General features: G+C 43.4%; 1 protein-coding gene across 1 annotated transcript in view; it reads left to right on the forward strand.

The window, feature by feature from the left end:
- Positions 1-15,503, forward strand: part of adcy2b (adenylate cyclase 2b (brain)) — a 28,987-nt gene that overhangs the window by 11,808 nt on the left and 1,676 nt on the right. The window contains exons 5-22 of the mRNA XM_068747095.1: positions 809-957; positions 2,272-2,383; positions 3,364-3,491; positions 4,232-4,390; positions 5,177-5,309; positions 7,699-7,875; positions 7,985-8,025; positions 8,125-8,205; positions 8,769-8,838; positions 8,999-9,096; positions 9,702-9,786; positions 10,919-11,059; positions 11,604-11,732; positions 12,086-12,270; positions 12,743-12,827; positions 14,536-14,694; positions 14,918-15,064; positions 15,261-15,368. Of these exons, the coding sequence (XP_068603196.1) occupies positions 809-957; positions 2,272-2,383; positions 3,364-3,491; positions 4,232-4,390; positions 5,177-5,309; positions 7,699-7,875; positions 7,985-8,025; positions 8,125-8,205; positions 8,769-8,838; positions 8,999-9,096; positions 9,702-9,786; positions 10,919-11,059; positions 11,604-11,732; positions 12,086-12,270; positions 12,743-12,827; positions 14,536-14,694; positions 14,918-15,064; positions 15,261-15,368 (2,187 nt within the window). The remainder of the gene's footprint in view (positions 1-808; positions 958-2,271; positions 2,384-3,363; positions 3,492-4,231; positions 4,391-5,176; positions 5,310-7,698; positions 7,876-7,984; positions 8,026-8,124; positions 8,206-8,768; positions 8,839-8,998; positions 9,097-9,701; positions 9,787-10,918; positions 11,060-11,603; positions 11,733-12,085; positions 12,271-12,742; positions 12,828-14,535; positions 14,695-14,917; positions 15,065-15,260; positions 15,369-15,503) is intronic.

Consider the following 15,503-nt stretch of genomic DNA (forward strand, 5'->3'; position numbering starts at 1 on the left):
CTGAGGAGTACGCACCTTTTGACCCACCTGTGGGATCAGAGGATCTGGAGATTCACAGCATTTGCATCTGCTGCTTTCCTCTGCTGGAAAGCGTCTTTGTCCCATTTGCTCTTCTGCACTTGCTTCTTGTGCTCTGTTCTGAGAAATGATCCAAAGAACCATTATTATGGAAAAATCTATTTAGACAGTTAATTATTAGCTGTGGATGACAATGGTTATAATGTATGCGGTACCCGGAATAGAATCGATTAGATGAGTGTAGAATAGAATAGAATAGAATAGAATAGAATAGAATAGAGGGTGGCGTGGTGGTGTAGTGGTTAGCGCTGTCACCTCACTGCAAGAATGTCCCCGGTTCAAATCCTATCCTGTTCTCCCCGTGTCCGTCCGTGGGTTTTCTCTGGGTTCTCCAGTTTCCTCCCGTCTCCATATAACTACTGTTCTAACGTTGTCCTCCTGCACCGAACTGGAATCAGACGAGAATAATAAGTATTGGAACAATCATTGTGATTTTGTTCCTTTTTTTTTTTTGTAAACTCAAAGTTCTCCAATCACGTTGTGTGAGTTAGAAAGTAAAAAACAAGGTCACCCATGCGTAGTGTTATTGTCTCACGGCACGAAGATGCTGGGTTCAAATCCACCTGAGACCCTGAGACTTGTTCCCCGGGTTTGCATATGTTCCCTCTCCAGGTTCCCTGGCTTCCTTTCTCCTAGCATGGCCATCAAGTCTACCGAAAGCACATTGCTTCATCGATGATTAACTCTGCCTCATCTCGTTTTTCATCCCTTCCTGTTTGTTTGTCTCCAGGAACGTTTGCTGCTATCCTTACTTCCGGCTCACATAGCCCGGGTGATGAAGGCTGAGATCATCCAGAGGCTGCAGGGACCCAACTTTGGTCGAACTGAGAGCACCAACAACTTCCACAACCTTTATGTGCAGCGTCACACCAATGTCAGGTAGTGATGAGACGTCCCCTTCATCCGTGCATCCGTACAACAGAGGCTATTGTTTGCTGCTCTCCCTCCAGTGCTGGACTGCGCCTCCCCCCCATGCTGCCCTGTCCCACGTCTCCTGTCCTCCCATCTTGCCCTGCTCTCACATTTGGTTTCTTCCTTCGTTTCTTCTGCTCCCTTTTCCTTGTTATCTTCTTCTTATTGCACTGGTTGAATTCAGTTGAGAGTTAATCCACCTCCATTGCGCTCTGAGGTGACTCGGTCAAAAGAAGAGGACTCTCTGTCCTGCGTTCCGTGCGATGCCCCTCTTTTCATCGGTAAGACCCAAAGACACAGATCTAACCAGAGGAGCCTCGCTGTAGATTGTCCATATCAGGTCGAAGCTTTACAGAAGAGAGAATATCACCGTGTCCCTTTCTTGCAGGCCTGAGGTATGTGTGGGCGAGTCTGCGCTTTATGTGTATACTTCTATGCTAATAATAATAAAAGCGCTCATGGTATATTTCAGTAAAGAGGGAAATCTCCCCAGAACAAAAAAAAAAAACAATCTGACATCCAAGGACAGGTGGTTGTTGTGAGTCTGGGGGGCATCCTCCTACACTTTACAGAGGTGAGACAGAGCCAAGCAGCGGCTGCCGCTGCCCCCGCCATCCTGTTTGAAGCTGCAGACAGGATATTTGGTTGAAGCATTATGAATCATGTGTTTGAAAATCATTTTCTCGTTGGGAAGCAGTTGGATACTTATAGAGGATATGTGGAGACGTAATACACGAAGAGTTATTTGTCTTTCTGAAAACTGTGTAATTATAATAATAATGAAAACACAAGCTGTCCAACAAACACAGTCACGATGCTATTCATGGCAAAACACACCTGTGACACATCTGAGACACAACTCTGCTGCCTGTGTGGGTTCCTCCATGATGTTACCTTGATGACAGCCCCCCCCCCCCCCCCCCCCCAGTCAAAATCAGAAGGGTTTTAACACTAGGATTTTGGTATATAATTATTTATTTCACGCCTCTGTAATAAATAATAAAACTGTCAGTTATTAAATATGTAACCATTAATATGTACATAAGGGCTAATTTTCACTCTAGCAAGACAAGTTGATATTCTGACATTTTCACAACACATTATTATGTTTAATCCATAAAACATCCATATAATCTACGGGGGACTTTTTATTATTATTATTTTTGAAGTACCTCAGTGATGAGAAGAAGCAGATTAGGATCCGAGCTTGAGGTCATGAGCTACAGTCATGGGTATGGACGACGGCGTCGTGTTGCTCATCGCTTGTCTTGTTTCCCGCAGCATTCTCTATGCTGACATTGTGGGCTTCACGAGGCTGGCCAGTGACTGCTCCCCAGGCGAACTTGTGCACATGTTAAATGAACTCTTCGGCAAGTTTGACCAGATTGCAAAGGTATTTGAAAATAAGCCTGTCTCTTATCTTTTTTTCATTATTATTTATTTATATATAAGATTTCACAGACGCAGGGAGTTTTGTCTGACGGATGACCAGAACGTAAAGAGCCTAAATGCACAACGCACTTAAACTTTTGCCTGTATTTTGCAGTCTAATACTGCAGCACCCCCAGATGCAGAGCTGCACATCTATAGAAAACTACAGATGAATTTTGGCATTTAAACTGATTTCATTGCTAAGGGCTTTTTAATAAGTAAAGTGATTCTGTGCACCTTTCCAAACAGCATTTTAAATGTCAAGTATGTTGGTTTTCCTACTGAGATTCAATCTTGCTTTAGCGCAGAAAATAAGGCTGTTCATGGCATTTCAAATATGGTTTGGTTTACAAATAGTGATTTCAGCTCATGCAAATCTGTCATTGGAAATGAAATTGTGGAGACAACTTTTATTTTAATCACAATATAACCGAGAGGAGACAGCTGGAATATGTCTCGAGCTGTCAATCAGATCAAATGCGGCCTTGGAATGGATGTTTTCTCTGTCCCGCGGCCATTGTCGGCCTTGCTGCCGTATCTTCTTTGAACCTTTACTTTGCTCTCAGCTGCCGGTTGAGCAGCGTGGGCTGAACAGGGTCTCCTGGATATACCAATCTTAAACAATGAGTCAGGCTCGCTCATCTTTGTGTCCAGAAGTTCTCTCCTTCTGCCTGACAAAGCTGCCATTACATAAATGTGATCCAACGATGAGCTTGTTACGCTTCCCACATGTGGAATAAGAGCTCATGTGTGGGTGTATGATTTTTGGGCTTGATGGATGTGACTGTGTGTGCGTGATGGCTGCAGGTGAGACAGTGCACAAGAAAAAGCATTTTATAAATGAAATTGTAAACCAGTAAAGATATCATCATTGTGGGCTAGTGATTGTCGATGAATGTTCCCTTCATCCCCACTTTCCACCTTTTTCCTCCTCTCTTTAAGGAAAACGAGTGCATGCGAATCAAGATCCTGGGAGATTGTTACTACTGCGTATCGGGTCTGCCTGTCCCGTTGCCTCATCATGCCAGGAACTGCGTAAAAATGGGCTTGGATATGTGTGAGGCCATCAAGTAATATACCAGATCTCTCTCTCTCTCGCTTTCATTTTCTCACTCACACATGAAACACAAAGGCAAGCAGCCCGAGCAGATGGAAAGCCAGATTTGGTTTCCATTATCTGAACTCTGGAGTAAACAGTTTGTGAATTCAATATGACAAGCCTCCGAAATTAGCAAAACTTCAAGCAAATGGAAAAGGTGCTCCCATTCTGCCTCGTCGTTGCATACTTTTCTCGTTCATGAATCCAAACACATTAGTTTTATAGGCCCTGATACTTATTCATAAGCAGATTCGTGGTAACATCCGGTTTCATTCACTTCAGACATGGGGAAGCAGAGTCTGTATTTTGGAACAGATTAGTTTAAACAGTTTAATCATTTTACAAATATCATATGTAAATTACTGGTCTTTAATAGAAAAAAAAAAAGACAATATTTGGCTTTTCTTATTTTTAAACATTTTTGGGACTATATGCTTCATTTGTCAACGGATACTTTCACCAACCCAAATATCCATGAAGCACAAATGTTCTTTCATGCATCTCAGTTTGACTTGTAATTCATCAGAACTCATGAGATACAGCATAATAAGTCTTTTTTTGTGTGTGATTCTGCACATATCCAGGCTAATTTTGTCCCGACTACATCTCTGTGATCAAAAGAAAGGAACTCAGAATGAAAGGAAATAAAACACATTTTCCAAAATAGCGACCTACGCCTTGAAAGGTTCGTTTTCTCCTCTGTTTCCACAGGAAAGTCCGCGATGCCACAGGAGTGGATATCAACATGCGCGTTGGCGTTCATTCTGGGAACGTCCTTTGTGGCGTGATCGGCCTTCGGAAGTGGCAGTATGATGTGTGGTCGCATGATGTAACACTAGCCAATCACATGGAGGCAGGAGGTGTCCCAGGGTACGAAATACCCAGCATTTAAAGAATGCATTACTTGCACTTGATTTCACTCTTGATGCAATCCTGCTTTGCAAATCCATGGTTGTAAGCCAAGCAGGAGGTTGTGCTTTGGGAAACACTTTATTTAACACAGTATTTAACGCCAATCTGAACTTTGCTTTAGTAAGTTAGTGACTCCCCATCTGCCCCACTGACATTCCATGTGGCTGTGTAGAAGTGCGCAATCTCTGTGGCTAGCAGCACTGTGCTATGATTATCATGCACTTCACTGGCAAGTTGGCGCCTCAATGTCTGTTGCAGTGTTGTATCATTTTTAAGTGTGAAAATAGTTCGACTTAATCAGCAGGAAAGGAATCACAGTCCAGTGTTGTCATCCCTGGTAAATTAGCTCCTCCGAAACAAATATGAGGAAAAAAACCTGAGGGAGAAGCATATTGAACACCCCCTCACTTTGACCAATCAGCTCGGCCATAAGGTCTGGCAGCCCATCACTCTAACAAGCATGGGGAAATTGGCTGGTGGTTATGTGAGTCCGACACTGAAAATAATCTCTCCACATTGCCTCACTGTGCTGCAAATGATGTTCCTCTTTTTTCTCATGCTTGCTGAAACTATCTGAAAAATACACCCACTGGAATTTTTTGTTTTAATTCCCAGCTCCCTCATTCACAATTTGTAGGGGTAATAAACAAGCCCAAGAGTAATAGATCTGTTGATTGCATGAGGACACAAGTTTTCTCATTACACCCCCCCCACCCCCCTGTTATACTTGCATCGCATCTCCAGGAGGGTCCACATCTCTTCGGAGACGCTGGAGCATTTGAAAGGCTCGTATAAAGTGGAGCCTGGAGACGGAGAGAATCGAGACTCCTACCTGAAAGAACACAGCGTCACCAGCTTCCTGGTCATCAACCCCAAGGTTAGAATCAGATGGTTATTATATCCACAAACAGTCTGAAAGCACTGCTGGTTCTCTTATTCTATACCCTGACTGCTGTTAGCATTGATGACATCCACTTATTAAAAACATCGGCTCGAGACTGAACCATCTCTCAAGTCATTTCCAGCAAACAGTGTTTTAAGTTTCGGCGTGTAGGTCAGGTTCATACAAAAACCCCACTTCACCGCTTCTTTCTCCTAAATGCACTGCAGCACCACCGTTCTGCACAGATTTTAGTGCGGAGGGATCCAGTTACAGTATGCTGAGCACGGTTGTCAGCTCAACTGCTGTTCCTTAAATTAATCTACTGAGAGAAACGCCGTTTTTTGCTGTTTAAGGCCTTGTGAGTGGCCCGAAACATAAGGCGGCTCCTTCTGTCCAATTAGTGTATTAAGTGATTGCTTTAGCATACCTGTCTGTTCGGAGAACATCTCGACATGGAATACTGGCATCCAGCTGTGATCTGGGTTTTTGGCATTGAAAACAAACAAAACAAAAAAAGGTTTAAAATGAGCTCTCTTCTTTAGCGCTATAGTAACCAGAGGTTTGGTTTTGATATAAAAGTTAATTTTTCTCAATCATTCAAGCGCCTTGTTTTTAATGGCACACTTTTGTCACTGCAGGTAGAGACTGGCACTCATTTCCTGTTTTTATGGTATCTAGTTTCTGAATGCCAAATCGAGTAGAGATTTATTTACTTTGGCTCCATGCAGCCCAGTGATAATCCTAATCTGAGTCTCTGGATATATAAACGCATATCATTTTAAATATAATATTATTGTGTGGGAAATAGGCTAATCTGTAGCTCGTATTTGTATCTACTGTAATACAGGTATAGCTTTCCCATATCCTCCTAATAAATAAATAAATATCCAATCTTGTTTTATGAACTGCGGGTGCTCAGTGGCATCTTCAGGGAGCCTCTGGATGGATCACGGCCAAACATGGAGCACAGATTATTTTAGTACGTCTGTTTAAATACACACTGCATGGACTGTGCATGCTGCTGAAATACACACGGTACTGTATATTTACATACAATACTGCTATCGTGTTCTTGTTGTGCTGTGCATACTTCATGCTCTCATACACATGTTCTTCAGGAAATGCAATTGTTCTCATTTCAATTGATTTTTTACTGTCAGAAATTTGCTGCAGGAAATGATCTGATCCTTATAGCCATATGTGTTATGTTGGGTCAGTCTCAATGCCTGCCTCTATGACCTATTAAAATAAATCACCAGCGGTGTGGAACAAGGAACATCATGTTCTCCTAGGTTTTAAACAGAAAACCACAACAACAAAATTTCACTTTTGCTGTTGCAGGGATTATTGCAGGGCAATCCTTCTGCCAGCAATAAAGTGGTTTGGGGTTTGTCAGAGAGCAGCACTCAGCAAACATGCCAAAATAACAAAGAGCTGCAGCATTTCCCATAAGTGGCCTCAGTCGCTGAAAACATTGACAGACAAGTCACGAGAGCAGTCAGTTGACCCAAAGTCCTCGTTACTTTACACCCACCGACTGTCAGCTTGGGTCAAAATGAACGTTTTGTAATGTCTGCAGTAAAATATGTACAGCAATCCAATGTGCTCCGAATGGAAATGGTTGTGCTTGGGTCCGTTTCTCGCCGTTATCTCGCCGGGCACGTTATCATGTAAGGTTTTATGAAACAATTTTAGAAACGATTTTTCAGGCTGTATGAAAATCATCTGATAACTCAAATTATGCATTTGTATCACGACAAGGAGATTTTCTAAATTGTTCTATCATTGCAAACAGATTACGGCACACACTATGGTGATGAAAACACCACTAAATCTACTCAAAGCAATAATGCTACATAATTGTGACCCTTTTAGGAACCTCCTTGCATTTGCACTTGTGGGTTTATCATCAAAGGTTGATGAGTTAACAACAAAACATTTTGCGGATCTTCTTTTTTTGGAAAGAAATTACCATTCACAAGTACATGAAATCCATGTAATGGCTCTCAGTCTGCATTATTTCAGCTACATATCGGTAACAACTCCATGCCCCCCCCCCCCCCCATGATCCTGTGACACAATACTTTTTGTGCGTTCCAGATATGCGTTTGTACCTCTCGGATCCAGATTAGGATGCCAGTCAGGGTCTACTAATAGTACACAGCAGTTCATTTACATTATTAGGGGATTTTTCAATGAATAAATATTGAGGTCAGTCATCCAGAATCCAGAACCGTGTATGAATCTGTATCAAAATCTTCCAACTCTTCTTAGACCCATGCAGGATCTCCAACACAAAAGTTAATTCCACATCTATTTATTCATTACAACAAAGTGACTTGTTAGGTTCCACTTTATTTTTTGATCCTAATGCTTTCCTCAGACCGACAGGCACAGCCCCCTCCTGACCGTGCGCTCGCGTCCTTCTCTGGATGGTGGGAAGATGAGGGCATCGGTCAGAATGACCCGATACCTCGAGTCCTGGGGCGCTGCCAAGCCCTTTGCTAACCTGCACCACCGAGACAGCATGACCACAGACAATGGCAAGGTTCTCACAACTGTAAGTCCAATTCAGGACTCTGACTTTCAAACACACACACACACACATCTAGACAGATGCAGATATACTGTGTGTCATTGATCGATCAATGATCTGATTGCCGTTTAAGGACGTTCCAATGGGCCAGTACCACTTCCAGAGGCGAGAAAGGTGAGCAGCAAGCAACATTTTATGACCATGACATACTGTATGTAGTCAGTCACCTGTTTAAATGTGCCCGCCCCCCCCCCCCCCCCCTCCCAACACCAGGACCAAATCTCAAAGGAGAAGGTTTGAGGAGGAGCTCAATGAGCGAATGATTCGCACAATCGACGGTATCAACTCACAGAAGTAAGCATCGTGTGTGCCTCGCATGCAGCGTCTTCACTCTGCACAGTCACAGGCCATCGTAGTAACAGCGTAACGCCACGATGGCTGCGCTATGTCCCATAATTAAACAAAAAGGCAAAATCAATACAAACAACAGTGTGCTTGTGGAGGACCAAGAGCCATTCATGTTGCTTTATCTTGTTTTATAGAAGGACAATCGACTCATTTACAAAGATGTTCTGTCGTTTCTTTATGGCACATTTAACATTGATAGCAGCAATTCTTTTACTGTATTGTACAATCCAACATTTTTAATGTCACTACAAGAGAGCTATATGGTTCCATTCTTGCGTTTTGATATTAATGAAACTCTTATGGAGGCTGAGGCAGAACCCAAAGCTGACACTCGGACACAGATAAAGTTTCAAGATGTTTGCTTGAAATGAAGAGCATGCTATGGTCCAGAGAGCACATGGAGCAGAAGCAGGATGAGGATCGATCGGAGAAGATGCCGTTTTATAGAACCCAACTCGGTGGCGTGGCCTCTCTGTATTTTCCCGACTGCCTGTTTCGCTTGTGTCCAGACAGTGGCTGAAGTCTGAGGGCATCCAGAGGATCTCACTGTTCTTTCACAATAAAGCTCTGGAGAAAGAGGTAGGCGAACGCAAACTGCTAGCCAGCAGTGTTCGTGTTGGGAAACTAATCAATAGAAATGTATAGTGAAAGAGAAGTCATTAAGGTGGGGGGGGGGGGGGGCGTGTAAACCCTAACCCTACACCCCCATGTACCAATCTGCTTCATTTTCTCTCCACAGTACAGAGCCACAACATTGCCAGCCTTCAAGTACTACATCACCTGTGCCTGCCTCATATTCTGCTGTATATTCATAGTGCAGGTCCTCGTCTTACCAAAGTAAGTCCCCCCCACCCCACCCCCCTTCACAGGATTTAAGATGCTCTGTTCCTGTAGCATCAAGAAACTCCAGCTGTGGCAGCCAGGTTGAGGTGGAGAAGCCATTTGATGTCAGCTGTCTCATCAGTGGGGGAAAATGAAATAAGAAATGAACGAGTGAGGGGGGGGCGGGGGGGGTGAGAGGAACAATGCTCAAAAGTAAATGGAGATGAAAGTGATTATAGATCAGAGGAATCAAAGTGCGAGATGGGAAATTCGCGTTCATGCTAAATGTGTTGCGTCTGGGAACCAAAGGTGTGATTCGTTTTCTGACAGGCCATTGATTGTCTCTTTCACCCTCTTCGTCTTTGCTGTTTCTCGCAGCGTTGCTCTGCACATGCAGACGTAGCATCATCTGCGTTACGGGAGGGATCTTTAAATCTGGCCTGCCGCGCTCCTCCTGTGAACACCATGCGTGAAGCACCAGCGTTTGCTGCTGTAACATCCACAGTTGTGTTTACTTTATGTGGATAGATCGCAGGCCTGAAGTACAATGGAGGACTGAGAGGAGCCAAGGAGGTTCTAATCATGCATCTAATGTGTGTGTGTGTGTGTGTGTGTTGTAGAACTGCTGTGCTGGGGATCTCCTTCGGTCTGGCATTCCTGCTGCTGGCCGTCATCCTGCTCCTTTGCTTTGCTGGTCACATTCTGGTGGGTGTTTTTGGACATATATCCGTGAACACAGTTAACACACACACACACACACACACACACACATAATCAGTTGCATACACAATAAATAGTGCATTTTTAGGGAGGGAGAACTACCACATTAGTATCCAAGGACACTGTTGCATCCATGAATGTTGTCTGTGTGGATGTGAATGGGCCATAACCTCTATCATGGCAGGATATGAGCAGAAGTCGATGAGAATCACTTCTAATGTGCCTCAAAATGTGAGTCAGCTGAGGAAGAAATGAATGCGATGCCTTTAGAGCCCCTGCAAGTCTGCCTTGTTATCCATCTGTTTTATTAGAATATGTGAATAGATCATACCCGTTATCAAACCTGCTACAGACAGACAGGCAGACGCTGAACAAGACTCGCCTTACAAGTCCTTTGGTTGGAGCATAGATGTGTGTGTGTGTGTGTATAAAGAGTCAGAGCAGGTTGTCTGCTTGTTTTTCTAGTTCTAGTTCCCACTTTTCTTTCTTCTACTACATTCTACTTCTTCCAGATAGGTATACATTCTCTTGTTGCACTATAATATGTACATTTCTCCCAGATTGCATTGCGGTTTATGGCATGTATGTAACTGTATGACATAAATGCAACAGAATATGGCTCAAATTTATTTGGTGGCGAATAATGTCCTTTTGTTTTGGGGGTATGCATTAACCCTTTATAGGGCTGTAGGATCAGGCTGGTCCATTTGTTGGTTTCATTTCAACACAAAGTTTTTTTTTTTTTCTCACAAAAACCTCTACAACAACCAAACGTGGTGACTTTTGCTATTTAAGGATCTGAGTCGTTTATTGGGTTTTGTTTCTATGGTGACAAGTTAAATATAGGTTCATTCTGTGAGTGAGTTTTGTTTCAGATGAAGGCTGCCAGGCCATAATATTGTGCACAAATCTGCCATTTATTGGAGAGGTAATTCCATTCATTTCTACCTAACCCAGAGTCTTAGTAATATCATCAGCCACTGGCGAGATCTCAACGTGCACGAGCACAGCTCGAGCGCGAGGTGGAGGAGAGAACTCCGTATGAACTGTTGTGTGTTCTTTGTTCTTCCTCGCTCCTCTTTCTGTACTCGATCCCGCTGTTCCTCTGCATCCTCAGCGGGGGCGGAAGCGGTCCTTCTGCTCGCTCACCTGGTTCCCCACATCCTCCCGCATCATTGTTACCAACAACCCTTGGCTGCGATTGGTTCTCACCATGACGACCACAGCTCTCATCTTGGTGATGGCCGTCTTCAATATGGTGAGAAACCAGTTATAAGGCATGATGTAATGGTTGTGGTCCATCCACTGATGCACGTTGGTGAACTGGGATGAACTGGGATGAACTGGGTGTTCTGTAGCTACACCTTGAGCTGCTGCAAAGAGAAAGTAATGTCCTTTTTTTTTTACTGTATACTGGGAGAGTGACAGCAGCACAGGAAAAAAGCACGAGTTTATACATTCAGATCTTAAAGGTGAACGTTTATATATTTATGAAATGATCTTTATAGCTGAATGTGTTACTCCGTAGTCATTTCATTGCCTAATCAACATTCATCTCGTGATGATTCTTTAAAATAAACAACGCTTTCATCATTTTATGTCGTGTGGTTTGTGTTTTACATGTTTAGGATACTAATTCCTACACATACATGCACTGGATCACATGACCAGACCAGTAATTAATCACATTTAAGGTGGTGTGACAGAGAAAATCAATGCATTTATAAAAAACCACATCTAATGTGGTGCAGCAATTCTTAAACTCTTGGAGATGCGTCAAACCTTTCTGTTTTGTTTGTCAGTTTTTTGTGGAGGATCCTGGAGGATCCACAGAGGACGTCCTGACGACGTCCCCACCAGCCAACGTGACGAATGACAGCTCTTTGGACTACCAGCGAGAAAAAACAGGAGAGGACAAGTTTTATCTGCCAGTGAGTAACACGAGATTGATGCCCAGCAAACATCAGCTGAGGAGGAATAAGTCAGTAAAATATCCCACGCTGTCATTACCTACACCTACAAATGCTTTCATTTATATTTATTGTAATTTCGCTTTTTTATACCATAGACGGCTGGAAAGGTTTCTTCATTCAGTAGATGGTGCTTAAAATCTGCCACAATCCGATTGCTGAAGCAGGCTTGCTTTTTGATTTCCCATTTTTTTAGAAGGAAAGTGTTTTGTTTTTTGTTTCAACACTATTGAGCAGGTGACAAAATCACCATTCATCCTCCATTCAAAGTCATCTTCTCGCTCTTCCTTCCTGTGCTCACTGTCCATCTCCAGTACTTCATCTACTGCTGCATTCTGGGTCTGATGTCATGCTCCGTGTTCCTGAGGATCAACTATGAGCTGAAGATGCTGGTGATGCTGGTTGCCGTGGTGCTCTACAACATCATCATCCTCCAGACACACGCCTCTCTATTGGATGGATTTAGCAGAGCACTGTACCCCACAGATACCGTGGACAGGTATATATACACACACCCACACACACACACAGAGAGAGAAGGCCCACTTCAATGCTTCGCAATGGCAAAATCCAAGGTGATAATATAAGTAAAGGCAGAAATATGAGCGCTAGGAGAACTTCACCAAATGTTCTGCAAACCTTTATGGCATTTTTATCGGCGGTGAGAGCTGCCAGTCAAAATGTGAGAAATGAATTCCGCTCATCTCATTCTGACACTCGTCATCCAGCTCTCCAGGGCTTCTGCTTGACTGATGGGCAGATGAGATATTGCTACCTCAGCAAATTCCTTCCCTCATGAGTCCAGTCCGGAGAGTGGAGTTCACTCGCATTAGTCATTAGTAATAGGATCTGCTGAAATAATGCAAGCAGGCTTGGGGTCAGCGGTGGGTGGAAGGGTTCAAACACAGCACTGAATTCAAGTGGGCCTTCTCTCTCTCTCTCTCTCTCTCTCTCTCTCTCTCTGCCTGCAGACCAGGAGTGCTGAAGGATCTGAAGACGATGGGCTCAGTGTCCCTTTTCATCATCTTCATCACACTGCTGGTATTAGCCAGACAGGTCAGTAGATGCTTTAGCATGACAGTGAAATAGCAATGCTATATGCAACACTAATATATAACTATAGCTTTTATTCTATATGCAGGTCATAACCCTCCTTAGTAGACCTTTCAGCAACATTACAGAATCCTGCTTTTTTTTTTTTTATGTTTCTATGTAGGGATTTTGATATTAGTAGATTTAAATAATTCACACCACAGCTACATTTTGGAAGCTAATAAAACAGCAAAGATCACAAAACATTTTTTATAGCTCTCCTCTGTGTCTACCACCCTCACTTCGTGTGCAAGCTATTCTAAGTCGACACAGATTTGGTGTGCATGTTTTATCTTTTTGGGGTGCCATCCATCATCTCTGATGCCAAAGCACAGATGCTCTGGACAGAAAAACTCCCCCCAAGAGGCTTCTCAAACTGGGTTGCATGTCTAATTCTGGGTCATTGTTTTTGAAGTGTACTTATGGTACTAACTTAGCTGGTAAATTCTTTGCTACTGTCATTACATACAGATCTTCTCGTTTGTGGTTTTATCAAAGTCTTTGATACATTACAGACTTTTTCCTTCTGGTCACCATAGTGATGTAAATTACTGAGGCAATGCTTCATCCATATCATCAAAATATTTGTGAAACCATGTCGAAAGGTGTTGAAAGTGGCATCGCCTGAAGCGCTTGACAGAATCTGAGCCAGACATGAAAGCACAAGGACAAAGAGCATCCGTTTTGTTTGCTTTTAGCCTGCAATTAGCAAATTTGCCTTGCAAAAAAAAAAAATCATCTCCAACTCTAATGAGCCCATTTCGAACCATTTAGTCAGAGGAAGGGGGGAAAAAAAAACAAGTCAGGAGAACCAAGGCATCTATAATTTATTCGGGAAAAACAGGCACGATGGAGCAAAGCTCATTTACGGGCTTGTTAGCTGGGTTCTCAAAGAACTTGGAATTGCTTTTCTCTGGCCTACTTTCTGCACTCCTGCAGGATGGAGCTCCTCTACCCGGCGAGGCAAACGTCAGACTCCACATATACATATACTTAGAGACACGAGACTAACTATATTTTAATGACTAAATCAGGCCATTAAAAATATAGCACGAAATCTCTGCTCCGAGCGGGATGGGCCTGCTCCATACTGTTGGGGAATTCTAAATTGGCAGCCTACTTTAATCTGAAGAGAAAAAAAGTATTCAATGCACACCTAAATCCTGCAGACTGTTAACCACACATGAGACATTTATCTCAGCTGAAGCTGAAAACGCTCCTACACACTCCTTACACGCTGCAGGAGCCGGAGCCGGAGCCAGAGCCCAAAGGTAGCCCGGAGCTTTCAAACATATAATGACGGTGCATTCAGGGGACTGTCTGATGCTTACTGAGATGTGGATAGATGGCTCCTTAAAGCATTAACAATCAAATATATATTTCTTATTATAATATTAATTGGTGGCTTTATTTTATGTGAAGCACTCCTGCCTGCTCATTGGTTCCTTCAAGCAGTGAGAGTCGTCTTATTGGGAAATGCTCCCTATGAATACCAAGCGAGGCATTTGGGTACATTTGTTTTTCACAGAATGGCTACTTTTCTTTGGTTCTGGTGCAGGTTCTGGTGCAGGTTCTGGTGCAGGTTCCTTCTGTTGCCTGTAGACTTGGATAGATCAGAGTGCTGGGCATCAATGACACAGGTGTCTCTTTACTCTGTGTCCTCCTGTAACAGAATGAATATTACTGTAGGTTGGACTTCCTGTGGAGGGACAAATTCAAGAGGGAGTGCGAGGAGATCGAAACCATGGAGAACCTCAACCGGGTTCTGCTGGAGAACGTTTTGCCTGCGCATGTAGCTGAACACTTCCTGGGACGCAACTGGAAAAATGAGGTAAACATCTATCAAACTGAATGCCGTCGCTATTTTTGCTGCCGTGCTGATCCAGGGTCCTCACAGAGAGGGTGTCATTTCCACTCTATATATTTACAGTGTGACTGCTCAATGTTCATTGATCATTTAAGCCGTAGCCCCTTCGCCTTTCACCTTCCTTCACCAGTACTCGATCAACACAACACAGCCGGCCGTCGTCTTCCTTCTTTCTGCTTGTTATCAGGACCTGTACCACCAGTCGTACGAGTCGGTGTGCGTGATGTTCGCCTCCATCCCTGACTTCAAAGAGTTTTATACCGAGTCGGATGTCAACAAGGAAGGACTGGAGTGCCTCCGTCTCCTCAACGAGATCATAGCAGACTTTGATGAGGTAAACTCCGAGAATCCCGGCTTCCTGACGAAGTGAGAAAATAATAACGTCCTCCTTTTTTTTGTTTTTTTTGTTTGAGAAGTGGCCACACTGGATGCTAAAACCTCAGACAAACGTTGCAGCATCTGGCAGGGAGCCGGTGTTACGTCCTCCTGTGTGTGCTGTGTAATGGGCCGTGTGCTTCATGTGCCCTCAGCTGCTGTCCAAACCCAAGTTCAGTGGAGTGGAGAAGATAAAGACCATCGGCAGCACCTACATGGCTGCAACTGGACTCAATGTGTCGCCAGGGCCGGAGTCTGCACAGGCACGCTGTTTCACACACACACACACACACACACACACACACACACACACACACACACACACACATTATAATTCTTTGTGAGCATTCATGAATTCATTTTATAATTAAATCCAAAGAATCAAAATAAAAAAAGAA

Source organism: Brachionichthys hirsutus, chromosome 13, assembly GCF_040956055.1.
Source record: "Brachionichthys hirsutus isolate HB-005 chromosome 13, CSIRO-AGI_Bhir_v1, whole genome shotgun sequence".
NCBI lineage: Eukaryota > Metazoa > Chordata > Actinopteri > Lophiiformes > Brachionichthyidae > Brachionichthys > Brachionichthys hirsutus.